The sequence below is a fragment of the Carassius gibelio genome, chromosome B9, assembly GCF_023724105.1.
Source record: "Carassius gibelio isolate Cgi1373 ecotype wild population from Czech Republic chromosome B9, carGib1.2-hapl.c, whole genome shotgun sequence".
Lineage (NCBI taxonomy): Eukaryota > Metazoa > Chordata > Actinopteri > Cypriniformes > Cyprinidae > Carassius > Carassius gibelio.
Window position 1 is genome coordinate 24884729 of NC_068404.1, and position 27652 is coordinate 24912380.

General features: G+C 36.8%; 2 protein-coding genes and 1 long non-coding RNA gene across 6 annotated transcripts; 1 reads left to right on the forward strand and 2 right to left on the reverse strand.

Annotated features, from left to right (window-relative positions):
• On the forward strand, positions 1-14139 carry LOC127964363 (uncharacterized). 2 transcript variants are annotated; one of them, XR_008155036.1, is made up of 3 exons: positions 1-221; positions 308-445; positions 13636-14139. It is a non-coding gene; the product is annotated as an uncharacterized LOC127964363 (long non-coding RNA). The 2 variants fall into 2 exon arrangements; XR_008155037.1 differs by having other exon boundaries at positions 359-445.
• Positions 4640-10262, reverse strand: LOC127964359 (spermine oxidase-like). Its single transcript, XM_052564532.1, has 3 exons — positions 8916-10262; positions 7964-8147; positions 4640-5243 (listed from the first exon to the last, which is right to left on the reverse strand). Exons 1-3 carry the CDS (start codon positions 10148-10150, stop codon positions 5124-5126), a joined length of 1539 nt encoding a protein of 512 aa, XP_052420492.1. The 5' UTR covers positions 10151-10262; the 3' UTR covers positions 4640-5123.
• On the reverse strand, positions 11783-27416 carry LOC127964356 (villin-1). Of its 3 annotated transcripts, XM_052564528.1 has the most exons (21): positions 27249-27405; positions 25423-25490; positions 21776-21881; positions 21605-21679; positions 21325-21521; positions 20398-20506; positions 20102-20212; positions 19790-19992; positions 19627-19705; positions 18609-18707; positions 17994-18147; positions 16713-16813; positions 16496-16633; positions 16062-16220; positions 14979-15158; positions 14732-14877; positions 13695-13839; positions 13415-13603; positions 13264-13332; positions 12922-13077; positions 11783-12355 (listed from the first exon to the last, which is right to left on the reverse strand). In XM_052564528.1, exons 3-21 carry the CDS (start codon positions 21851-21853, stop codon positions 12242-12244), a joined length of 2502 nt encoding a protein of 833 aa, XP_052420488.1. In that variant the 5' UTR covers positions 21854-21881; positions 25423-25490; positions 27249-27405; the 3' UTR covers positions 11783-12241. The 3 variants fall into 3 exon arrangements, with proteins under 3 accessions (XP_052420488.1, XP_052420487.1, XP_052420486.1); XM_052564527.1 differs by lacking the exon at positions 25423-25490 and having other exon boundaries at positions 27249-27416; XM_052564526.1 differs by lacking the exons at positions 25423-25490; positions 27249-27405 and adding an exon at positions 24715-24862.
• Positions 27417-27652: the final 236 nt, after the last annotated feature.

Here is a 27652-nt window from a genome sequence, read left to right on the forward strand (position 1 = left end):
CATGCTAATCAATGAAAATCACAGGCAGGTGACTTTGATCAGGGTTGGAGCCAAACTCTGCACTGCATTGGACCCTCCAGAGCAAGATTTGAATAGCCCTGCTGTATACTGTGACAGAGCTTTACAAGCACTATAGCAGCAAAAATTTCACCAAGTTAATAAATTGTAGCAAACATGATGGCAACTGTGGCATGGTAGATTTTTGATGAGGAGTTTTAGAGGTATGGCTTTCTGATGACTATAAATGTAAGCGATGAGGTGGCAACAGACAAAACAAAAACTGCACTCATGTTGCTTCATAAAACAGGTTAGACCACAAGATTTACATGGATTACTTTAATGATGTCTTTCCTACCAGTCTGGACCTTAAATATGGAAGTTGTGTTGCTGCCAATGACGTAACAGAAGATGAACAAAGGTCCTACAGGTGTGGATCGATATGAGAGTGAGTAATTAGTGACAGAATTTTCATTTTTGGGTGAACTGTCTGTTTAATAGGCCAATTCGCACTAACCGGTGGATCTGCAGCTCCAATCACAGCGAAATCGTTTCCTCGCTCCTGCATCTTCCAGGTTATAATATTTTATATATATAAAATATATATCACCCCCAACTCGTAAACTCCATAGACAGTAAAAGAAATGGACACAGCGACCCCATTGGAACTCCGTTGAGACAAGTGAAGCCCATTTTTAGCACTTCCGTTTCTGACGTGCAGACTCAAACTAAGCTTGATGACGTCAGCAACCTGTCTGACAGATGTAAATCTTCTAAGTGGCTGTGCGTGCAAACTGCCATCGTTAATCTTGCAGAGACGGCGAGCTTGAGCGGGGAGTTCTTTGGCGTGAGTGAGCAGGAGTAAGTATTTTGATTAATTATTTTGTATAGTATTTTAAAATGTAACGCCAGTACGTCATATTAAGTTAATTGCCTGCGAGCTTCTCCTCCTGTCTGTACGGTAATTTATCTAGTGTGCGACAGAGAGTCGAGTGGATATGACGCAATTGTTAGCCTATTTTTACAAAAAACTGTTTATACGGGGCCATAATGTAACATAGAAGGTAACGGAGCCCTTTATACATTGTCGTGTATCTTTAGAAATAAATAATGGACAAATGGATTCTTTAAACGCCTCGGATGTAAATTTATTCACTGTCAAAGCGAGGCCAAAATGAATGGGAGTCAATGGGATGCTAACGCAAGTGAAGTTCTGCTACAAGATGGCTGCACGCGGCCGACTTCAACTTCCGGTCGACTTCCTTGCCGCCTGGTAAACTCAGAGCTTAAAGAAAATTCTGAGTTTCCCCACTTGTAATTATTACTTTGTGGTGTCGTGTATATGATGTATCCGACATGACTTGAACGCACCAATAGACAATCTTGTTTCTTCACCCAAGTTCTCACACACACCCAAAGCACTCACACAGAAAAAGTGATTTCAAATGCATCTGACTGACAGATAAATCATGGTTGATCTATCTATTTAATTACAGGCTACTGCTGTGTGATTGACATTCAAAGCAAAGTGCCACCCCGAAGCTGAACTGCGAGTTTTTATTCAACGTTATTATTATTATTGTTTTTTTTTTCTTTACCCGAGTCAGATCTGTCTATTATTGCCTGAAGCGCAAGGCTTTGCCACGAGTTTGAAAAGAGCCCATCATACGCTGGCTCGCTCTGTTTTTCCATCCGCATCTCCTTAGTCTATTATTTACTTATTTTTGTACTTTTGGTGAAAATAAATGTAGCGAAGTAGAATAACTTTATTTTGCTCAAGTAAAAGTACCACGTATTATAGCCTACTTAAGAAAGTAGAAAAAAAACTGAAACCGTACTTAAGTATGCTACTGTAAATAAATATTTGAAATTAGCTACTTTCCACCTCTAAAGTCAGGAACCTGGAACCTGAAACCTGAAACCTGAAACGTGGAGATGTGCCCCTGATGGCATAAGATGGCGCTGGTAAACTATTTTGGTCACCTTGTGCATGAGGTAAAGGTAATTTATCCCGAACTTCATGAACTGTTTATGAGATGGGCTACTACTTCGAAAACCTCTAAACGTTTATACCACCTCCAAACAGAAAAAGACAACAAATAAAAACAAAAAAGATATATTAAAAGAACACACAAGACAGGAAAATACCTGTACGCCTGTACTCACCTCATGAACGCCATCTAACGTTTGCTGCAGCATTTACAACGACCTACAGGTTTCTTTGTAGGTTTGTCACCAAAATAGTCATTTATTACTCATATTAGACACATTCATATATTTAGTTAGATTTTATCGTAAACTTTGTTCTATTTTACTTTGAGCTGTCTGATTCAGTGGCGTAGCCACGGGTGTGCCAGGGTGTGCCTGTGCCACCCACAGTCTAAAAATAGATGCAGAATTATTTTTTATAGTCTCAATAAAAAATGTTTACTAAACTTGGGCTATTGTTGTTTACTTAGAATATATATATTCTAAGAATTATTTTTTATAGTCTCAATAAAAAATGTTTACTAAACTTGGGCTATTGTTGTTTACTTAGAATATATATATATATATATATATATATATATATATATATATATATATATATATATATATATATATATATATATATATATTCTATATAGCCTATATAATTTTTATTTATTTTTTTGTTCGCGACTCGGTTGATTCAGATCGGCACTTGGGAGCCTGTTCGCTACTCGGTTGATTCAGATCGGCACTTCGGAGCCTGTTCGCGACTCGGTTGATTCAGATCGGCACTTCGGAGCCTGTTCGCGACTCGGTTGATTCAGATCGGCACTTGGGAGCCTGTTCGCTACTCGGTTGATTCAGATCGGCACTTCGGAGCATGTTCGCGACTCGGTTGATTCAGATCGGCACTTCGGAGCCTGTTCGCGACTCGGTTGATTCAGATCGGCACTTCGGAGCCTGTTCGCGACTCGGTTGATTCAGATCGGCACTTCGGGGGCCTGTTCGCGACTCGGTTGATTCAGATCGGGACTTCGGAGCCTGTTCGCGACTCGGTTCAGATCGGCACTTCGGAGCCTGTTCGCGACTCGGTTGATTCAGATCGGCACTTCGGAGCCTCTTCGCGACTCTGTTGATTTAGATCGGCACTTCGGAGCCTGTTCGCGACTCGGTTGATTCAGATCGGCACTTCGGAGCCTGTTCGCGACTCTGTTGATTTAGATCGGCACTTCGGAGCCTGTTCGCGACTCGGTTGATTCAGATCGGCACTTCGGAGCATCGCGACTCGGTTGATTCAGATCGGCACTTCGGAGCATGTTCGTGACTCGGTTGATTCAGATCGGGACTTCGTAGCATGTTTGAGATTTTTTTAAATTCAGATCTGGACATCGAAGCAGGAAGTGTTTGTCAAACAGTTAATTTGTGATAAATGAATATTTGGACTTGAGGCTTTTTTTTTTACCTGTCGATTCAGCACGCACAAAGGTGGACACACTCTAGACGGCTGGGCCAGGTGACCACCCGTCCCGCGCAGCGCGTGCGCGCACAGCGTTTGAATTGAGACTGTGACGCATAATCAATGCTTGCTCAAAAAAAGTTGGTCGCTATATCTGGAGTCACCAACCCGTCGATCGCGGTCGACAAGTCGATCTTGGAAGAATTTTAAGTCGACCGCGAAGATTTTTCAAAGTCTGAGAAAAAAAAGGTGTGAGCCTCCGGTGCGAGTTGGGAGGTGCGAGCCTCCGCTGACTGCGCGCGCACCTCCCGAAACAGATGAGACATTTATACTTGACACAACTGTTTTAGACTGAAAACCAGAATATACAACTGATTTAGACGCGGGTGCCGGTGTGATGAGATGTACTAATATCCGTCTGCTCGGGCATGATTGTTTTAGGCCTGTAATTGATTGATTATTGAGGTAATAGGGATGGCGCGGTTTGCTGAAAAAAAAAAAAAAAAACGTTCGGATCACCACACACGGTTCGGCACGCGCTTCAACTTAAATCTGACAAAGCATCCGTAATATCATCTGTAATATGTCTTGCTATAAATGGCACGTAAAAAAACAGGGTTCAGCTAATAAATGTTTGTTGATGCATGCGCATTCTGGCTTCCCAGACATTATAAAAACATGAAAAAAAAGATCTATATTGAGCAACTACAATTCATTTTAATCCTATAATTATATATTATAATTTATTTAAAGTGAATAAATTGTAATGAAAAATAAACAAAATGAAACAGCTAAAGTTCAAAATTATCGTATTTGGAAGAAAATTATTGCATTTAACAATTAACTACATTTTGACACGACCTGCAAATTAACACTAGGAGTATGCTTGGACGGAAGCAGTGTGACAAAAATACTATCCCATAATTTTGCACAGTAATCTGACAATAAATGTGGCACACCCAGATTTTCATATGCACACCCAGAGTCTCTTTTCTGACTACACTACTGGTCTGATTTGTTCTGTTTAAATGTTTTTGTTCTGCTTTTCAAAGGCTATTCAAGTTCGTCATGTCCCAGATTACATTTTGTTTTAACTACAATCCCTGCTGAAAGAACGGCTTATGCAAGCCTATATATGTTATTTCATAGTTTTGATAACCTTTTAATTATTCTAAATAATAATAAATTAGGAAAATAGTAAATAAGAATGAGAAAGTTTGATTTGCAGTATGTTTATTCATTTAAATAAACAAATATACATATTCCCAGATATATTCTTCATTTAAGTCAAGGCACTGTGTCATTAAACAGCGAACTAAATCAGAAGTTCTTAAAATTTTATGTTGATCAATATTAAATTGTCAGGGGTCATGCTGCATGCCACCTGAGGGCACTGTTTCACAGATTAAGAACCACTCGTTAAGTTTATTTAATTAATTTTATCAAATGAATGTAATCATCTTTCATTTTTATAAAATATTATTTAACATTCCCTGGAGATATGCATTGTACCATGGCCAGCTGGATGTATCTTAAAACTCACAGATAATAATGTTTGATAGGCAGCTGTAAAATGACCTATGGCTCGTTTAAACACTAGTTTTGTGTAAGATTAGGTTGAGAAAGCAAGTCTATAAAATGTGAAATTCATAAAATGATATCTTTATGAAACAAAGTGTATGTTTTTCTCTCTGTATGCTCAATCAGCGTAATAGCTAATGAGTCGCTCTGCTTCTCTGACCCCTGTGAGATACGCTCCATGGGTCGTGGTGTAGAAGTTCTCATGTGTAGCTTCACCAGCAAACAACACCTGCAGGTGCTTCGAAAACAAAGAGAAATACAATCATTTTATTATTAATTTCATCACTGCTTGAAATTGTAAAATGCAAATCTTTTTTCACTATTGCAATTCACATGAGAATATTTCAGTCTTGCTATTGTTCGCTATTGTTGCTATTTTTGTTAACTGAACAGGTGCATCTCAAAAAAATGTAAGATCGTGAAAAGTACTTTTTGTAACCTATTTCAAAGAGTGAATCTTTCATATATTCTAGATTCATAACATGTGAAGTACACCCTTTCAAAAGTTTTTTTGTTTTATTTATGATGATTAGAGCATACAGCTAAAAAATCCAGTATCTCAAAATATTAGAATATTTACATTTGAGTTTAATTAAATGACTACAGTATAAATTCCAGGTATCTCTTGTTCTTTGAAACCACAATAATGGGGAAGACTGCTGACTTGGCAATGGTCCAGAAGACAATCACTGACCACTAAGTCACAGAAGGTCATTATTGAAAGGGGTGGCTGTTCACAGAGTGCTGTATCAAAGCATATAAAATGCAAAGTTGACTGGAAGGATGAAAATGGATAGGAAAAGGTTCAAAAGCGGCAAGGATGACGCAAGCTTGAGAATACTGTCAAGCAAAGGCAATTCAAACACTTGGCAGAGCTTTATAAGGAGTGGACTGAAGCTGAATCAGTGCATCAAGAGTCACCAAGCTCATAAATCTTCAAGAAAAGGGCCACCAATCCACTTCTGAAACAGAAACAATGTCAGAAGCATCTTACCTGGGCAAAGCAGAAAAAGAACTGGACTGTTGCTCAGTGGTCCAGTCCTCTTTTCAGATAAAAGTAAATTTTGCATTTAATTTGGATAAAAGGTCTGGAGTCTGGAGAGGCACAGAATCCAAGCTGCTTGAAGTCCAGTGTGAAGTTTCTGAAGTCAGTGATGATTTGGGGTACCGTGACATCTGCTGGTGTTGGTCCATTTTGTTTTATCAAGTCCAAAGTCAATGCAGTCATCTACCAGGAGATTTTGGAGCACTTTATGCTTCCATCTGTTGACAAGCTTTATGGAGATGCTGATTTCATTTTCCAGCAGGCCTTAGCACCTGCCCACAGTGCCAAAACCACTTCCAAGTGGTTTGTTGACCATGATATTGCTGTGCTTGATTGGCCAGCCAACATGCCTGACCTGAACCCCATATGAAATCTATGGGATATATTCAAGAGAAAGATGAGAAACCATACAGATGAGCTGAATGCCGCTTTTAAAGAAACCTGTGCTTCAATAGTGCCTCAGCAGTGCCACAGGCTGATCGCTTTCATGCCATACCTCACTGATGCTAAATGTGTTTATTGTTTTGTGCTTAAGGAGCCCCTACCAGGTATTGGGTCTCATTCATGAAACACGAGCAGAACTAATTTTTGTGTAAATCGCGTGTAAAGTGGTTTTGGCGTAAATTTTCGGATTCATTAAAACGTTCGTATTTTCCAAATGTTAGTTGGTACTAAAGAAATCTACACCTGCTCCCAGCCACTCGTAAATAGTGCGTTTAACTTCTGAATGTTTTGCTCATTAATACGGCTGCATTTTAATTAACCTTAATCGGGTACATATTTACACAGCATTTTGAAAAAAAAATATATATATATTAATTACATACGGTTTTTCTTTTAACTTTTATTATGAGAGCCAGTAATAGGATCTGTAATATGCTGCCAAACTTCCTTTTTTAGGACCTGATACGCCACTAGTACGCTTGAAAATAAAATGTGGCATTTTGAATGAACTTCTGATAATAAAACTTCAATTTCTGCAGATGAGAAATGTTTCTTTTTCAGTCGCTTTTGAGAAGACATGTTGAAATCCTTCGTTTGGTGTCATAATATGATGCTCACATATAGTTGTCAGTCGGATTTGGGATTTATGGTAATTGAGAGTGAGCGTGCACGCGCGTCCCATTTACGACTGATTGGAATTCATTAACACACACACACATTTCACTATCACATCTGACGTTTAAGAAGTTTTTGTGAATCAGGAGAAGAGTTTTCGGGAAGTTCTCTTTACGCGCAAATCACTCAGATATTTACTCGTATATTTAAGAATGTTTCATGAATGAGACCCATTGAGTGTATAAATTAGGGGTGCTCCGATCACGATCGGCCAATTGTTAATGCGCATCTCGTCAGTAAAGCCGGTTCTCTAATCAGCGGTTAATTCCATCAGGTGCGTGATTTCACACAGAGCAGCTGTTACTACACAGAGCCATTGTTAACTGAGAAGATGCGCCAAAAAACGCTGAAAATGAAGTGGATTTGCGCATCTTCTCTATTAACAACGGCTCTGTGTAGTAACAGCTGCTCTGTGTGAAATCACGCACCTGATGGAATTAACCGCTGATTAGAGAACCAGCTTTACTGATGAGGTGCGCATAACGATGGGCCGATCGTGATCGGAGCACCTCTAGTATAAATGAACATGCTTTAAAGAGCTTGAGCTCTTCAGTTTAGTACATCTTTTTTTTTTATCTTAGGAAATATTCTAATATTTTGAGTTACTGGATTTTTGTGTTTCGTGAGCTGTAAGCTCTAATCATCAAAATTAAAACAAGAAAACGTTTTAAATGTTTTAGTTTACATGTAATGAATCTACAAAATATGAAAGTTTCACTTTTTGAAATTAGTTACAAAAAAAAAAAAAAAACATTCAAACGATCAAACACTTGTACAATTTATGAAGAGGTTACCTTCCTCCCTTTGGATTCATCATTAGGAGGAAGAGGTGATGCTAATGCATTGTGTGCTTTCACTCCATCGACCCCATCAGGAATAAATGTGTAGGAGCCACGGACGTGAGAATCAGAGCCCCATCTGGAGATCAGCGTCTTTGAGACCTCTGGCACTGACCAGCCTGTGAAAGACCTGAGCAACCTTCAAAGACATGAACAGAATTTGTCAGCATTTTCAGATTACTACTGCCATTAAGTAATAACCCTATATTTTACAACACATTCCAAACTCTACCAACAAATAATAAAGGTCCCAGCCTTTTTAAATAGGTTCATACAACATTTAAGTAGCTTACAGTAGAATGTCATCTATCAGAACACTGCCTTAATACTTCAGAGATGTTGTAGGAGAGAATCTGCTTCTCACAGTTCTCTCCAAAACTGACCATAGTGGTTTAATAATCTTATTCATCTTGTTGCTCCAGCTCTCCATGTTTTATGATCATAACATCTTTTTGAACATTTTAGCATTAGTGTCTGTGATTTAAATGTCTAGCAATTACAATGCTTTCATGGATTTTGACTGTGTGAAGTTCTGTGTGGTTAGTTTTTGTAGAAAAAGGTTCTTCAAGTAGAATATGGAAATTTGCCGTTACTTTGCATCAATAGTCCTGTATGGTCTGAAAACGATCATTCTTAGTGTTCGACAGGCCCTATTATTCACTTTTGATTTTCGCCCACTATTCTATTTTATTTATTCCAAGCAAAAAATAATGACTGAAACATTTTTACCTTGACTGTCATTCATAATGTCATTCATTGCAACATTAGTTTGTATACCAAAAATTGGATCACAGTGCAGCCCCCAAAAACACAAATTAAATTGTTATTATTGTTTTTTTTATTTACCAATATTTAACCATGGTAAAATGATCATATGTCCTATGTTGAATCATTTATGTTACCATACCTTACACAGTTATCTCGTATTTCACTGTCCGGAAGCTTCTCCATATACAGTGCTTCTCTACCTGTGATCCAGCCACACAGAGCCGTGGGATGACGGGCCACTGTATCAAAACCAGTGATCTTCTTAAACCACGTCTTCTTCCAGGCTTCTCCTTCAGACAGAGACTCATAAACATCTTTATCTTCAGGCCCCTCTTTCCACAACAACTGCACCCCAGCACAGTCATCTGGCCAGAATCTCTTCTCAAAAAACAAGAATATTTTGTCTACTATGCCAAATCCGAGATTCTCAATCGCAGAAAGTTTTGTTGGCGGTAAGGGAGGTTCAAACATGGTTGAGGCTTTATCTTTGAGAACCCCCAGAGAAACGGTGACGATCACATGGTCTGCCTCAAAGCTCTGTCCATTTTCACAAACGAGCTGAACAGGATACCTTTGGTCTTCACAGTGGCCCTTTTTGACCAGATCCCATTGGATGCTCTTGACAGGTGCACTACACTGGATGGTTCCTGAAGGCAGATCTTTCAGGAGAACATCTAAAATTGCTTGATAGCCACCAGGTCCCAAAGTGTTAAAAAATCCTCCCTCTAAAGCAGTGTAATAGTTAATCTGAGACGCAGACACCTCATAGAGGCTAGAGCAAGCCTCATCTGTGCATTCAGCCCTTTTGCACCATTCAAAAACTTGGTGGGCATCTTCTTTCTCTGCTAAAGGAGATTCACCAAAGGCATCATCCAGATAAGCACCAAGACTTAGTTCCCTGTGCTTGCGCTCAAGTTCGTCCTCAAAAGCTTTGTCGGTGAGCTTGCTGAAGTTTGAACACACCTGATCTACAACTGTTTTGGAGACCTGCTTCCCATCTTCTTTGAAAAAGTAATCTTGAGGGGTTACAGAACGGGGCAGGCACATGTTTTTGGATGCAGAAGGTCCCTCGCATAGCAAGTTCTTCTCCATCGCAAACTTGTATAGGTAGTTACCTTTCTGTCCGTGGATCCAGTTCGCTCCAACTTCAATGATGTTCTCGGTGAAGGGTTTAATGGTGTGCACTCGACCTCCAATTCTTTCCTTCGCCTCAAGAACCAGGACATTTTCAAATCCTCCCTTCACCAATGTGGCTGCAGCGGCCAACCCTGCAAAACCTGAACCTACAATTACAACTTTAGCATCTTTTGGTCCAGAACAAGAGCTCATTCCTGCTGCTATTTCGAGCTGTTTAGAGAGAGAAAGGCTGAACATATATTAATGTATAACAAATAGCAACTTTTAACCGAGAGCACAGTTGATAAGAGAATAGTGAACTCTGCACTAATGCACCAGTGCTTCTCTGATGTACCGGTGCCTGGAAACCTTTAAAACCTGACCTTTGTAGTCTATACAATATATAATTATTTACATAATCATGTAGATGATCCAATGTCCATCCAATGGCAGCTGAAGATTAAACTATAGTACGCAGCATTATGTTCTTCCCTTTGCACTTTGAAGGCTGCATAATGATAAAACTATCTGAAATTACATGAATGAACACGTTTTTTTTTTATATAGCTGCCTCGATAGTAATGACTGTGTGCACACAGCAACATTAATGTGAACTTTAAAATAAATGTCTGTGTAGGGGAAAAAATATTATTAATAAAACTAAAGACACCTGGTCAAGCCCCATTTAAACTAACCAAATACATAATTTTATAAATATTTTATACCTTATTTTTAACTAATATATTTAAACTTCGATGAATGAGACTTCACAACTATTAAGTAATATTCCAGTAAACAGGCAGATTTGCTGAAGCCTAGGCTACTATTCATTTCTGCCAAAGGTTTTATGAATGAGAGAACAATTTCTGATTACCCACATACCGGTATGCAAATCTATAGGAATAGTGCTGCTTTTAAATAGAATACCTCCTTTTAAAAATACACTATGCTAGCATATACAGATAGCAACAAAATGAGCTAACCATTTCATCCTCATACAGAAGATGGCGCCAGGCAGCTATCATTTCTTTGGCCACTTATAAGTTTAACTCTCTTAACTTTGCCCAAAATTCATGACCTATTTATGAAATAACTATTTACTTCAAAAACCCCCAAACGTCTAACTCCTCTCCAAACAGAAAAAAAAAACAAAAAAAAAAACTAGAAGTTATGGAAAGAAAAGAATACCCCAAACAATCACAAGACAGCCCCCAGGAACCCCCTCTAATGTTTGATGCAGCCATAGTAAAAATCTCAAGGTATGGTAATTACCTTTGTGTTTGCAACTTTATTTATGATTTTGATATTTATACTTTGATATATGAACATAATATTATACATATTCATATAATTAGTTAATTTATTTGTGATCGTTGTTTTGCTGTAGGCTATTTCGATGTCAGTCAGGTTGGTCTGGTTTGCTGCTTTTAGCATCTCTCATTTAGAGGCTTTTTTGAGAGCAACAAACTAGCCTAGACTTGTTTAAAGGTCTTTTTTTGCACGACTTGACTTTAACATCTGATAGCTTTCATAAGAAACTAGTAGGCTGCCCTTATTTGACTATCATTCTCAAACTTTGACCTGCATGCTAATGAACACTGTTTTTGAAACAAGTCGCTTATTATTGCTTTGCTTAGGGCCACAAAAAGTTTTACAATACTATATTGAATTTGTGACTAAGTAAATGTATAATATTTGCATTAGCAATGAGGCAACAAAAGATTTTCCATTACAATGAGTCTGTCCCTGTTTATTGACTTTTCCATTAGACAGGTGGTGTGTGTCTTGTATACAGTAAATGATTCATACCAATGGAAATTACACATTAAAACAGTATACAGAAGGCTCCAAGCGTCTTTTATAATTAATACTCAGCATACACAATTAACATAACATAAAACTTTTATCTTTATTGAAATATATTAAAATGTATTGTAGTGCTTAAGCCACTTAAGTGTAAAGCAGCTAGTCAGTGCTTGAAGGTTTCCTCTTGAGATGCATTAAGAAAAGATTACATTGGAAGTTTACCATGCAGCTTTAATACAAATCCCTGTGTAAAAAGACAGATTTGCAAACTTCATTTTCCCATATCATCCATATTTTCTGTTACAAAATTAAACTCAATATAATTAATTCTCTTTTATAATATATGGCAATTTCAAATAAATCAATTTAAATTTCAAAACAACACATTTAAATAAAGTAATTAAACATGTAAACATGTAAATCTAAAAATTCTAAAAGGAAAGGATCCTGACTGTAGTGTATTTGCATCGCACCACTACTAGCATTCATACAGTTTAGCATGAGAGGTCCATTTCGCAGAACAGGAGTGTATTTGTGCCCATCCTAAAACAGGCCCTTTGATTTCTTCAGGTTCAGCTGCTTCCAGGACGGCAGGCCATAGAAATCAATCCGAGAAACCCCCATGATCAGGTTAAAGTCGTCGTTTGAGAGATAGTCCTGCATAGATGACAGAGATGTGTGTTAGTTTTATCAAAAGATTAATCTGACGAAAACATGTTTACATTTCACTCCAAAATTCAAAGAAAGAAAAATGTGCTATTAAGATTTTTCTAACTGTGATTTATTATTCACTTAAAAAATAAAGGCATATACTACTATCATGTGTAATGAAGAATAATAATAATAATAATAATAATAATAATAATAATAATCATAAAGTAAAATGAGAATGGCATTGGTTGCTTTATCAGTAATTAGAATGCCTCATTTATTATCATTACCTCAATGCACAAAGCTTAATTGTCATGAAAATAAGGCAATAATAAGGCAAAGTCATAAAATAAGATTTATTTTTTACTATTTTAAGAGTTTTTGTATTCAGTTACATATATATATATATATATATATATATATATATATATATATATATATATATATATATATATATATATATAATATACACAGCCTACATAAAGTTTTATTTGTTTTGGGCATTTTTTTTTCATTGCATTTTGGCATTGTGTTTTAGATTTGTGCAAGATGTTTGTAGATCAAGAGTTCACCTCTTTTCTTGAGGGGTCGACTCCTTCAGGCAGGTCTTCTGTCTGAACGTTCACCAGCTTCTCTGGAGGGAAGGTTTCCGTCACAGGACGGGGTAAGTTACCCCCTTGAGTTGAGTTACTTGAGTTGGTTTGGTTTGACGTCGGTTTGGTCAGATCCTGTGCACAAGGTGTTAAACCATTTTTCACTTTCAATTGCTGCTGTGCATTTATGCATTTAGAAGGTGCTTTTTGCACAAAAAAAGCATTCAAGCTATACTGTACATTTTATCAGTTCATGTATCCCCTAAGTAACCGAACCCATGATCTTGACAGTGCTAGTGAAATGAAGAATGAATAACCTACCACAGTAATTTGGACGAGATCAGTTGCAGTGCCAAGCTCTGCTTTCAGCTGCTCGTAGGATTTCCCACCCTAAAATAAATTTTTTTTTTATTGAATATGCTGTACGCTTGTGAATTAAACTGTCATGCTCAAACTCATGTCATCTACTTACACTCCACTTTTGTGGGTCCCAGGCGTGGAACCAGCCTGTAAAAGTGGGCGGCTCAAACCCTTGCTTCACCACTAGAATAGGTGTATCCAGGTCACGCCCTGCAGGATGGGACTTCAGATACTCCTGTGCTGTAACCACTGCCTCCTGCTTCTCCTTGTCGTTGGCACCTTTACCGATCCACAGGTACACCTGACAGAACATATTTGTGCTGTTGTTTCTAGTGGTCTGGAAAGAAGAGAGAAAACCATGTGTGAAGAGAGAAAACCACGCCGACATTCACCTGATCCCAGATGTCCAGCAACATCACGTCATCCTCATCCAGGTCATCTTGGTTAAAGTTTGTAATCTCTGTTGCTATAAAGCGACCTGTCTGGTTGGAGCACTCAAACAACCGGGGCGTGATACTGCAGCTCTCCTCCTGAAGTCTGAAGAAAAGAAGAAATGCATGAGCTGTGTCCTAAAACTTGTAAACTGTCTGTGAAGGCAGCATTGCATATATCCTTTGCAAGGAATGCAATGCCAAAATGCATTCTCCAATATCAAACCCTCTTGAAATCAATTGTATTTATCACTCTCCTGTGTTCTTCATTTGAGGAGCGCTATAGAGTACAACAGTTGCCACCCACTTTTTCTGCAATGTTGTTTCCAGAAGTATTTTTTCCATTCACGTTTCGAGTTGGAATTTTAGAAAGTATTTATTAAAGCATGATATGCCATGAACCAAACCACCAAGATTTGTTTGCTCTCTGATTGGTGGAATTTTCTTCACAGCAAAAGGTTTGTCTTTTTAAAATTATCATTAAAAAAAAATTCCCTATGTAGGAAATGAATAGAATTTTTACTTATGGACCCTTTCTGTTGCACTGTATTTGTCTGAATCATTATCTACAGTGTGTACAGCATTTCAAAACACTAATTTATAATATTCCATTTCAGTTAAGATGCAGACTTAGTATATAATGTAATGTAGATGCCTTATGTAGACAAAAAGGCAGCTGAGAATGCCTTTTAAATTCCAGTTAAATTCCTTACTTTGAATTGAATTTAAACTTACTAACATTAAAAATGATTTGAAATTAAAAATTTATATGATTGTAATTTTTAACTTTAAAAGCAATTTTTACATTGAAGACTAGACTTTCAGCTTTGAAATCACTGAAATTTATTACAATTTAAAATATATTAAATAGAAAACAGTTATTTTAACTTAATGATATTAACGATATTTCACAACATTTAATTTTCTGTAGGAATTGGAACAGAGCCAAGCAGATAATTTGTTCTTTTACAATGTACACTGTGCAAATGTTACTATACCTTTTGCTGCTGGCATACTGTGACTTTCCACCAAGGTTTACCCAGAAGTCAGCTGGTTCCTGTCCCTCTGCAATAACATTCTTCTCTCTCTTGGAGATGATGTCAGCCAGTGTTTTGGCCATCTCTCTCTCATCTCCACTGCAGCCCTGCATGGTAATATTTAAGGCAAGTATGTAAGACAGGTAAGAAACATGCAGAAATGTCTTCTGAAATATGCCAGATATTCTAAGCATTTGAAACTACCAACCTTGCCGTACCACAGGTAGCAGCACTTATCAGTGCTGAGCATAAACACATCGTTGGAGTTCAGAGAAGATGAACGCGGAGGCACCTCAACAGCACGTGTGTTGAACTCATTTGTTCCGTGGACATGAAACAGTCTTACTGATGGTTGAGACTGGGAGGAGCCTTCTCTGGAACTTCCTTCCTGTTAGGTGAAGAGGTGAATGCATTCACTGCAAGGCTTAAAGTTAAAGTGTGTCATTTCTGCACCACTAGTGGCACCATACACAATGTGACCCTGGACCACTAAACCAGTCATAAGGGTCAATTTATCGAAATATAGATTTATACATCATCTGAAAATTGTATAAATAAGCTTTCAATGAATGTATGGTTTGTTAGGATAGGACCATATTTGGCCGAGATACAACTATTTGAAAATCTGGAATCTGAGGATGCAAAAAAAATAAAAATAAAAAAAAAATAATAATAATCTAAATACTGAGAAAATCACTTTTAAAGTTGTCTAAATAAAGTTCTTAGCAATGCATATTACTAATCAAAAATTAGGTTTTGATTTATTTATGGTAGGTAACTTATAAAATATCTTCATGGAACATGATCTTTACTTAATATCCTAATGATTTTTTTCAATTTCTCTTTTTGTCAGCTCCGCCTCAAATGTTTTCAAGGGGCCACACATTGCTTGCTTTTCTTGCCAGGCTATAAGTAACTTACTTTAATTGTCCTTGTTTATGTTTATGTTTAGGTTTATGTTTATAGCAAAAAAAAATTTTTTGCATGCTACTAAAGCAGTAGCCTCAGAAGTACACCGTTGTATCTTAACTTCCCACAAAAAGGTGCGTGTTACTATTTTAAGGTACTCCCTCCTCATTAAAACCCCCTATAAGTGACTAGGGACGAAGTTGTACCCTTTGAAGGTACTGTCCAAGTAGCAAGCTGTTGCACTTTTTATCTGGTAGTTTTTTGAAGAACAGAAATAAAATCCTTTTTAAAACAGGAAGTGATTTTGTGTTTTCGGTTTTTGTTGTTACAACATAAGACATGTCCAAGTGCGGCTTCTGGAGAGAGGAACTGACAAACTTACCTCATAAACAACCATTTTGCCCTTAAAAATGGCCATTAAGTGCATAGGCTCTTTTCCCATGGGAACGCGGACCTGTACTGGTTCTCCATTGTACTTCTGGTCCAGGATCACAGCCTGATATGCAGAAGCTGTCAGCTCCGCTGTGCTGGCATGGCGGCCCTAAAGTGCCATCAGCAATCAGAATTAACTGAAAATGCCTTTAAAATTCAAAATTCCTGACTTTTAATTGAATTTACATCTTACATTTTAAAATAGAAAAAAAATATTTTTCCTTATAATAAAATATCACAACATTTCTGTTTTAAATGTATTATTGAACAAATAAATGCAGCTTTGGTGAGCAAGACTTCTTTCAAAAACATTAAAAAAATCTTCTTTGTACAGGATTAGATTACAATGTCCAATGATTAAATAAGGACAGAAGAGACACTTACTTGCCACATGTACAGAATGTAGTGTAGTTTGCTGTTGACTTCATATTTGTAGAGAATGAGGTAACAGTCCCCACCATAGAAGTGGCCAAGCCACTTCCTCTCCACAGGGACGGGCTCATTGTCCTCTATCCTCCATACCTGAGAGATGAACACATTCATGTAATGAGTTCTGTTTCACTGAGATGAAGGAAAGGCAATGAAAGGTCATTTCACTGACCTCGGCTTCGCCCGACCCATCATCCACCATTTTCTGCTGTGCAGCCAGGTCAGGTCTAGCATGCATTGAGGTGGCGTCGAACTTGACTTGCTCAACCTTGGCTACAGAAAGCAGAAGTCATAACATAGTAGAGTTAGAATCATAGGTTTCTAAGGGGACATTCATATAGGATGCATTCTTGTTTTGTCTATGCTATTGTTTTAAATTATTGAGCAGTGTACACAGAACAAAAGGATGCCATTGTTTTTAATAGCATCTCACCACAGCTGTTTTTAACACAAGAACACATCTTGTATGAATGCTGCCTTATTCTTATACATATATGATTGCCTGCATATTATTGGTCATTTGAGAAGTGCCAACAGATAAAGCAATGCAACTAACATTTTTCAGGTGCATGAAAATATTCAAAATTCCTTTTTTTTTTTCTGATCAGTGTTATCTTAATTTAGATTTTCTGTTTTAATATTAATGTATTAGTCATATATATATATTTTTTTAAATGTTTACTTTAGTTACTTTAGCAACAAATGTAAAAAAAAAAAGTGAAGTGAAGTGAAGTGACATTCAGCCAAGTATGGTGACCCATACTCAGAATTTGTGCTCTGCATTTAACCCATCCGACATGCACACACACAGAGCAGTGAACACACACACTGTGAGCACACACCCGGAGCAGTGGGCAGCCATTTATGCTGCGGCGCCCGGGGAGCAGTTGGGGGTTCGATGCCTTGCTCAAGGGCACCTAAGTCATGGTATTGAAGGTGGAGAGAGAACTGTACATGCACTACCCCCACCCACAATTCCGTCGGGCCGAGACTAGAACTCACAACCCTTCGATTGGGAGTCCAACCCTCTAACCATTAGGCCACGACTTCCCCTAATAAACATTTCATCGTAAATTATGTTATTTTGTATTTAGTCATTCTTTTAGCTTCATTTTCAGTTTATTTATTTCAAGTAACACACATGTTTAATTATAACTACGCTTTTTATGAACAAACATAAAAAATACATTGCATTATTGTTCATGTAGTATCAGAGATCAATAATCAAATGCCTCATATATTGCATTCAAAGGACTGATTGACTGACTGATAGTGAACTGTTTTGTTTGAAAGGTTCATGTAAAGGAACTGATTCAGGAAATGATTCACTGATTTGAATCTTTGCATGGCATTTTTAGACTGTCACTGCCACTGTACATGACTGTTTTCAATTATATAAATTTGGATGTATTTATTTTATAATGCTTTCTTTACATTAGTAAGCCATGTTCACCTATTTTCCCTGGACTGTGAGTGGTGCCCAATCCAACTGTCTGTCCCTTCTCCGTCCACTTCTGGAAGAGTTGCTTGAACACCGATGATTCTGCTCCTTCGCTTACTGTCTCTACGTAGGTAGATGTAGGATATCCTTTCGCCTTTATGTAGGCCTAGAACAATAAAACATGAAGTGAGAGGATGAAATGTTTCTTTAGCAAGAATTTGATAAATTTATGATTGCAATAACTTTTGGTGCAATATACTATGCCGAGTTCAGAAATATTGGGCCGTAGTAATAATTGTATACAAATGTTCTTATGTCACAGAAATGGTTCTGATGCTTTTGTTTTGTTAAATCCAGAATCTATGCTATAGCTATATATATATATATATATATATATATATATATATATATATATATATATATATATATATATATATATATATATATATATATATATATATATATAATTTTTTTTTTTTTTTTTTTTTGCTCCAAAATAGTAAATACCTGACTTTTAAGGCCTTGATTCACACAGGTTTTATGCACCAATACTTGCATATGCAGTTGTTGAATGACTCCCTTGTGAAAAGCATTCTTTGATTAGTGCTTCATTGGTGTAAGACTCACCTCTGCTTTTTTCAGAGATTCTGCTCTTTCAGTTTTTGATGCCTTTTTGCCCTTCCAGATAAAGATCTTTATTCCGCCTTGATCCAGAAGATAGCAGTCCTGTCACAGGAATCAAATGTCAATTGCCATATTTTCCATTTTTAAAGTGGCTCTTTCAGTTTCTCTTCAGTCTTCGTGCAAAAGTGTCAAACTTTTTGTTTTTGAGAGCCGTGCATCTCTAATATTGCAATGAGGATTACACACTCATTTAGCATTTCAATAGCCATTCATCATGCAACTTGCTTGTTTCCTTTCGGGGGCCTTTTTGTTTTACTTCTCCATTTCAAATCAACATTTTGTCATTTTCAAGACAAGATTTGATTCTGTTTACTATTTAAATCTATGTTTTTGGTCTTGGTTCACAATTCATTGATGCATGTTATAATCTTTTTTTCATGATCTTCTATCAAAATATATCTGAAACAACTTTATTTTGCAGTTAAAGTCACAAACTTCTATTTCTTGTTAATCTATTTCCTCCAGCTATATTCCGATCCATCCTTGGCTTTAATTTTCACTTCTCACAATCAATTCCTGATTAATAAAATACATTTCTCAGACCGAACATCCATTTTGAAGTTATGTCGGAATACAGAAGCAAAATGGTTTGCCAACAGCATTTCATAAGGCCTTTTTTTGTAAGATACTCTGTCATATTTGCATCACAACCACATGACCAGGTCAGACTGTGTTGTGAGCATGACTTTGTTTCTTTTGTCTTATCTTGACAGGTATACACTACGTAGGTGTACACATTATGCTGATTCGGTCTACCCTTTATCATGGGTTAACCATTTTATAAGCATAGCTATTTCATCAGATGTCCCTCCCAGCTGCGATCAATGAAATGCACCTGTGCACTTTGACATAGGTATAAGAGTGACATTTGACTAATATATATAGGCTATGATCATGGCCTTATACAGAACTGATTTATGCTGTGGTGTTTATTTGGGTTGCTGGTCAGAATTAGTCATACCTCAGTTTTCAGTAAGTCTTGTGTAAGAGGTTTCACTGCCACTTCCTGCACTACAAGGTTCCCCTCAGCATCTGAAATACTTTTCACAGAAGACAGTTGTTTTTCTGTTGGAGCACATTTTTTAACATATGCTTTAATTTGTGGTTTAAACTATTGAACTCACTGAAAGAGTTTAATGGCAGTCTTGAGTTTCTCGTCCACAATCTCATCTGGGATGGCATCTTTGATTTGTTTTTTCTCCCCCATTGCTTTAATCATCAATTTCATTGCTTCCTCTGAAGAGTTCTCATCATCTCCTTCCACTACAGTCACTTGGACTCGACCACCTCTTTCTCGATCCCGAATGTCCTTCGCTAGGTTCATTCCCTATGAAAACAAAAGTCTTTAGTGAGCTTACTGTTTAGGGGTGGTAAGATGCACCATCTCCATCAAGAACGTGATAGTTTTGCAATGCAAATCAATTGTAATGGTTTACCCTTAACCTCTCCATTCGGTTACTCTTGGGTCCATTCCACTGAATGATCAGACTCCCCAAGTCCAGCAGGAACACATCACCTTGATTAAAGCTCTTCCAGCTCATTTCCACCTGAACATAGTGGGATGGAACCTCATTATTTACACGTTCTGGTGGAAAATCTCCTTACTTAAAGCTGCCTGTCCATATTAATCTGGGATAGGACACATAGTCTTTAAAGGCAAGGTATGCAATAGCAAGTCATTATATGCATGCATGTGTATTAGATGTTTAAATAGCAAATACATTTTTCTTACCTCTCCGGCAACCACATTCTTTTTTCCCTTCACATGCAGCAGTCTGCGAATGTTGTACGTGTTCGTCTCCACTTGTTTCATCCCAGATGCGACTCCACCTTTTTTGTATCTGGAATAAAGAGTTTAAAACGATCAATTCCGACGCACTTTTACTAAGAAGTAGTCTGTCTCTGTAAAACTTTTTTTTTTAGATGTTTAATTTCTTTAAACTAAACTAAGACTAAGAGGTGCATTATATAGTCATATGCTTCTTTACATTTAAAATAAAGTAGCTCGAGGTGGAAATTATGATTAAAGGAAAGTATGTGCAATGTTTATGAACGCACGCTGAAAATGTCATTTATTTATACCATAAACTAAGGGATGACGTCAGGGTCATATTTCACACTAAAAAGCAAAATATAAAAAACTGGAAGTGATGTTTCTCATAAATAAAATTAAGGGTAATTCTTAGGAACAATAACAATATTATTTATTTATTTATTTATTTATGTATTATTGCATTTTGACAATTAGACTATTTTTCGCTCCATACATTATCATTACTGTAATGTTACTTACATGCCATTTCAATATATGCAGTTTAAACAAAAAATATATCTATAATAAAAACAACATTTGAGAATAGTTCTACTCAAAAGTAAAACATGGAAACATCAGTAATAAGAATGTGTCTAATTGTTATTCAATTAAAATTAATTTCTAAACCTATTATCTTATAGGCTCTTTGAAGGTTCTTTATGCAAATATTTGTTTATTTTTAATTTTTTTGTTAGCAAAGAATTCTAATGGTACTAAAATATTATTCTTTAACCAAAATATAAAATCTGTTTTATTTTATTATTATTTTGGGGTGAAGTGTGGTTTTTACATGTGTTGGATGGATTAATTTAATTGTAATGGTTCAAGGTCTATGTAATGGCTTACACGATGCCCTGTTTGAAGTATCCTTGGAAGGTGGCGCTCTCGTGACCCTGGGTCTCACGGTGCTGCACAGCAGCGCCCCCTAGGTGTTCATCCATCTGCGTGGTGTATATTGCTGCTGCTCCCTGCTCATCCTGGGAGGTGTCCTTGCCCAGCCAATAATGGATGTCATAGCTGTAGTTGTTGCTAGTCTTGTGAGTCTGAAAATAAGACGGTTTTTCTTTAGCGGTTAGTTTTTGTCAGTTTAAATAAGTTGATTAGGACACTAAGCACTGATACTTACGTAGAGTATTACATAGCTGTCTCCCTCAAAAAACTGTCCGAATGTATTAGATGGACAGGGCACGAGCTCCATGTTCTGACCAATAATTTAAAAAGAAGAACGATTGGTGATTTGCTACGTGTCAGTATCCCAAATTTCGAGTGCACTGATTTGACAAAGTTACATCATTACCTCCACTCTCCATATCTGAAGTCCTGGTGTGGTTTTGTTGAGGACTTTGGGAACATTGGTCTTGACATCCTGTGTCATGGTGCCAGCTTAAGTCTCTGGGAAATACCTGGAAGAGAGAGGGTTGGATAGAAATGAAGATCCAGATTGTTTTCTTGGAACTACAAAGCATACATATCCTGTGTATGAACTACTCATAAATGTGTTTTTGTGCATCTAACTTTCCCTTCCAATTCACAACCGCAAGCAAATAAAGGTTCTCATAGCTGTTTATTGACCCCATTTTCTTTTATTTACACTTTATCCTTCATGTGACCTTACAGTATAACAAGGAAAAATAGTAAAAGTTAATATTCAGTCATTAATTGCTCACCTTCATATCATCCTAAATCTATAGGCAGTTCATTTTTCCTCTAAGCATGCCGTATTTGATATTACAGTACTTAGACTTAAAATAAAAACTGTAGATTTTCGGTGAATTATTACGTTTTGATAATAAAGAAATCTGTTCATCCCATGAAGCTATAATATGGCTTCAGAAGTGTCGTGTTTTTTGTTGTTTTTGGACTTGAAACTGCATTAACTGTTCCTCTAATGTATTGTTTAATGATTTCTTTCATGTTAGGATTCCTCAGTGTCGTTCAAAGGCAAATGTGCAGTTTAGTTCATGCATTAGTAAACCCAGACACTAAAGCTACAGTTATGCAACTCTTCCGGAAGAAAGCTACAGTAGTTAGCCACCCCTGGGAAAGGAAGTGAAAGCCTCACCTCAGATATCTGTTGCAAATCTGTAGTAAAAATACTACGCCTACATATCCAACAGTTATCATAAAAAATGGCTGAGATGTCAAGCCCCACAATCCTTCACTTTATCTACTGCACTGAGCACATAGTTCAAACCACAAAGAATTTTTTGCTTATCAGCATTTTTTCTATTTAAACGTCGCTAAAACACGATAAACGTAAGAGAGGATAATCAGGTAATGACATTTCAAAATGCTTCAGTGTTTTTATTTATGAAGCATTTATGAACTTGATTCGATACATTTAATCAGTTAAATAATTTAACCATAACCTTTATTGCATTACTGATCCACTTCTATTATTTATTATCTTAATATTATCTACATTTGCTCAGGTACCTGACCATTATGTTCTAAAGGAAGTTGTACATGGTTTATGATAGGCAGGGGATTTTAAAAATTTGATTATATTGCGTTTGCTTTGTCTTTGTTGTGTGCAAACTACCCATCTGTTTAAACATGCTGCAAACTATGTGGCTAGCAAGGAATAGTGTCTTTGTTTCAAAACCATGACTTCTTCCTTCCACATCCTCTCTGTCCTCAGTCCACATCCTGGTTAAACTGATTCAAGAAACTTGCCATTGCTTGGTAACTATCATCCATTTGTGGAGTTTTTTTTTATTAAACAAATTAAGCAGGAAGCTACTATCAAATCATGTGGACTCATCTCACCTGATAACCGCTTTTACATGGAACGTTATGCTAATGAAATCTTTCGGTCAATGTGACATGTATTCATCCTGACAGTGTCAGTTTTGACCGTCATTATAAAAAACATTACATATCTTTTTCTTCTCACATCACAATAATTTTACTAAAATCAATTTATTTTCAAGTAACCAAGTTAAATGTCAGATCATGTACAGCGAGTCGGTCATTATCAACAAATAATATACACGCCCTATATATATATATATATATATATATATATATATATATATATATATATCTACACACACCCTAGAGGGTCATTTTTTGTTTGCATATCCCAAATTTATGAGCCTCCTTATCAACATATTTATATGTTTGCCTGGTACCTTGCAGCATAGATGTTGATATGGTGTGATAATACGGATGACTCGATCTCTCTTGTTTGATTGGATGGTTGGGTTTTATTAGGGGGTTGTATCGAGCAGATTGTGCTAGCCCTTAAATCACCAATCACAAACCCTCTGCCCTGTGCAAAGGTTAATATTTCTTAACTAAATTCTAGAAGTTATGTTGTTAGTGCAATAATGTCTTAACGGCTCCACTCTGCTGTTACAGTAACAATGACATATCAAAAATGATCTGCCCTCCAGAATTACTGGATGTGGTGTGTTAGAGCAAACAGGAAAGTGTGCAGGGTTTTTATGTAACCGCCCGGTGTTTGATCAGGCCTGACAGTGCTGCTGTGTACATGTCACATCTCCACCTCCTTTCCTATAACCTTGATTAATATTCTTCCTGTAAACTGTCCATCATGGCGTATCTAACATTCTGTTTCAGACTAAAGGATATGAGCACATCAGATTATGCAACGCAAGCTTATAATGTGCAATATAGAAAAACAGCATGTTGTCAAGTTATACAAATATAAATCCACTGTTTAAAGGGATGTTTTTGTCCACCAGACACATTGAATTCTCATAGCAGACAACCCTAAACAAAAATTCCAGACCAACAATATCAAACGTAGGACATTTCACCAAGAAAGACAGTCGGAAATGAATTTACTCATTAGGAAACCATGAGAGAGCTTTTTAGGGAATAGTTTAAGTGTTGTCCATTTTTATCTAACACTTCAAATGATTCACTCTATTGATTCAAGAAATGTATTTAATACTGTTAGTTTGTTAATACTGTTAGTTATTGTTTTTATTATTTCTGCTGTTGTTTTTGCCACTGATAATAGAAGTTTAATTAAAATGATTAATTCATGCTAGATATTTAAGCATAACCACTGAATGATATTCTTATGTTTCTCATAAAAAGCACTGCTGCATTATGTTCTAAATTTACAACTGAGTTTTCCTTTTTTATCTTCTTTTGCAGGGTCAACTTTTACAATCTGCTTGTCTAATGAATGACTTTAATGAGCATCTTCAAAGTTGAAGCTCTTTTTCTGCAGTGGAAAGAGCGAGAGTAAGAGGAACTCACCTGCCACCGGAGGAATCGAGAAGGAAGCAGCCAGGTAAAGGTGCTGCTGGTTCACAGACAGTGGTGGAGACACTCTCTCGCTCTCTCTACTTTACAACCCTTGCACTTTTATCTCTCTCTGTGTTCATTCATTCAAGGCCATATATGGCAAGAGCAGGTGATATGCATACAGGTGTGTCATATCTGTGGTTACAGGCATAAGCCATTCATCTCGCCCCCCCTCCCCAATGCAGATATCTCTGAGCAAGAGAGCAAAACAAATACGTTTATTTACCTCTCCACCCCCAGCCCATCTGGCATCGCACATGCTGTACTTGTCCTTTGTATTTTGTGTTAAATGATATTGATACTTTTGATTTCCTTCTGATTATGACTTTTTATTTGTTGAAAATCGTATTGACCATAACAAAAAAATACATATATTTTAAAAGAGATTTTATCATATTTTCCATGTATGACATACTTTAGAATGGCTTTAAAATAAATAAATAAATAAATAATACATTTCTAAATATTTTCCATACCTTTTTCCTAATTGGTTGATATTTTTATTTATTTATTTAAAACATTCTGGTCTGTCTTTAAATTTAAAATGTATTTTTTATATCCCCTTATAGTGTTTTATTTCCTTTTATATTTTAAATTCCTAGATATTCTATTGAATTCCATTTATTTTTCCAAATTTTTTGTAGGATGCTTTTCTTATACCTGAAGAAATTTCCTAAATTGCCCAAGTGCAGTATGTATTTCTTTGCTTGTGCAGGAGGAATTGTGTCCTGGGAAGAATAAGACATTTTTAGAAATTCATGAGTTACACTGCATTCCCTTAAGTTCTGCATAATTGATCTCATATCTGATCTGCTCAGAAACAAATATATAATTAAGGAGAAGGAGAGGCTCAAAAGCCTGGGAATCATATCTTGCAATGAGATAATGGCTGTTACTTAGATGACATCAGCTTATATGATTGTAGACTTTAAGGGATGTTTCACCTAAAAATGAAAATGCTGTCTTCATGTTGTTCCAAGATTTCTTATGCAGAACATGAAGATATTTTTTTGAATGTCTTTATTTGTCAACACAGTGTTGTTTTGGTTCCAATTTACCTTTACTGTGTGATTAAAAACAGTTTAAACCTTGACAACCTTGTTCTGCAGAAGAAAGAAAGTCATTCAGGTTTGAAACAACATGAGGGTGAGTAAATGATGACAGGATTTACATTTTTAAATGAACTATCATTATAAACTAGAGAACTTTTGTGTCATGAACTTTTCTGAAAGGCTACAGTTCTTCTAAAAGAAATCCCGAAAACATATTTCTAGAATCAAAATAACCCCGATTTGAAGCTTAAATTTAAAGAGCGGAAAATAAGCTCTAATCTGAACTGGAATGCATTACTGGTTAACTCTTTCACTTCTGTGGTACAGGTAAAACTTTGGACACACTTGATTGAACTTATATTTCTAGTAATGTTTACACCTGACTTTTGTGTCTTCTGCTGCAATGCTTAAATTTAGTTTTGGGGGCAAATATATAACACCTATATAGGAATTTCTGTACTAAATGAAAAGTTCACTTTAAATGCATGTGTTGGAGCAGATAGTGAAAGAATAGCAGCAAGCATACATGTGAAGCATGGTTGGTTGAGAATCCAGTAAAAGTGTAGTAACTTAAAGCTGGAGAAGATACAAGAAAAGATAGTTTTGACCTGTTTAACATTTTTGGCTTTATAATTGCGTCTATGTTTTTATAGGTTTTGATATTTTTTTACTATAACAATAAAAAATCGTGACTAAAAATAATGAGTAGGTGTGTCCAAACTTTTGACTGGTAGGTAGTGTAACTTACTACAAGTCCAAAGTCCATGCATAGTTACAGAATGAATCGAGTATGCCATGACAAGTGGATAAAAGGTTTAAAAATAAATAGATGCAGATTATGTTGAATGTTTCCTCTGTTATGAAAACGTTAAAGCCTCCCAATTGGTGAACCTCAGCATACTCCTTCTATGGAGTCATGTAGTCTATAGCATCAATGCAGATCTTTTCTGAGTTTTTTTGGCAAATGAAGTAGGTTACAAAACATCCAGGCACCACTGATCTGGTCAGATCTTTTGAGAGTTAAACAGACCATCAAAATTTGGTTGGGGATTATTAGTGAGATGTACAATGGCTCACTGGTAGCCTAGTACAGTCACCCCTGTTTGTTGTGCTCTGTTTGACCTTTTGCTCTGATAATCACCAAAAGTAGAGCCTTTGTGAATGACATTGAGAAGGATGCATGGGAAATAGGCAAAATTGAGAATGAAATTGCTCTAGATTTACTAATTTATGACTTACAAGACCCTTCCTTAACATGCAACACACATTCTACCATAAAATGGTACTACAGTAGGGGTTGCACTAGCTCTTGCATTAGATAATGCATGAAGTTTACATCAAATGATACCTGTATGAACTCCATCAAAAGTCTCTGAAATGACAGTTTTTACAGTTCAAAGTTCAATTCTATGCATTGTAGGGAAAGTTTCCTACCTTTGTAAGACAGGGTGTTTCTGTCCTTGGCGGCCGAGTGTAGGCTCCTCTGCTATCTTTTCACTTTCAGACTGTCTCTAGGTGAACTTCAGCCTCCAGAATGTGGCCGCTCCCCTCTCCTTCCTCGAACTCATTAACCAGCTGCTGCCAACCAGGGAGAAAGCAGTGAGCCGCCAATGATTCAGTTATAACTCAACTCCTTCTCTTACATAATCCAGGCAGGGCACACGTTAACACGGTGTTAGTTCAGCTCCACGAACCAGCTTTTGTGCATGTGCTGCAGAGTGTGTTAGGCCTCAGTGGAGGTTGGGCTTCAGCTATTCTGTGTCAAGTCTAAATAATGCTGCCAGGTAAACCAAGGTGTGAAGGCATCAAAGCAGGTCCAAATGATTGCATAACATCAT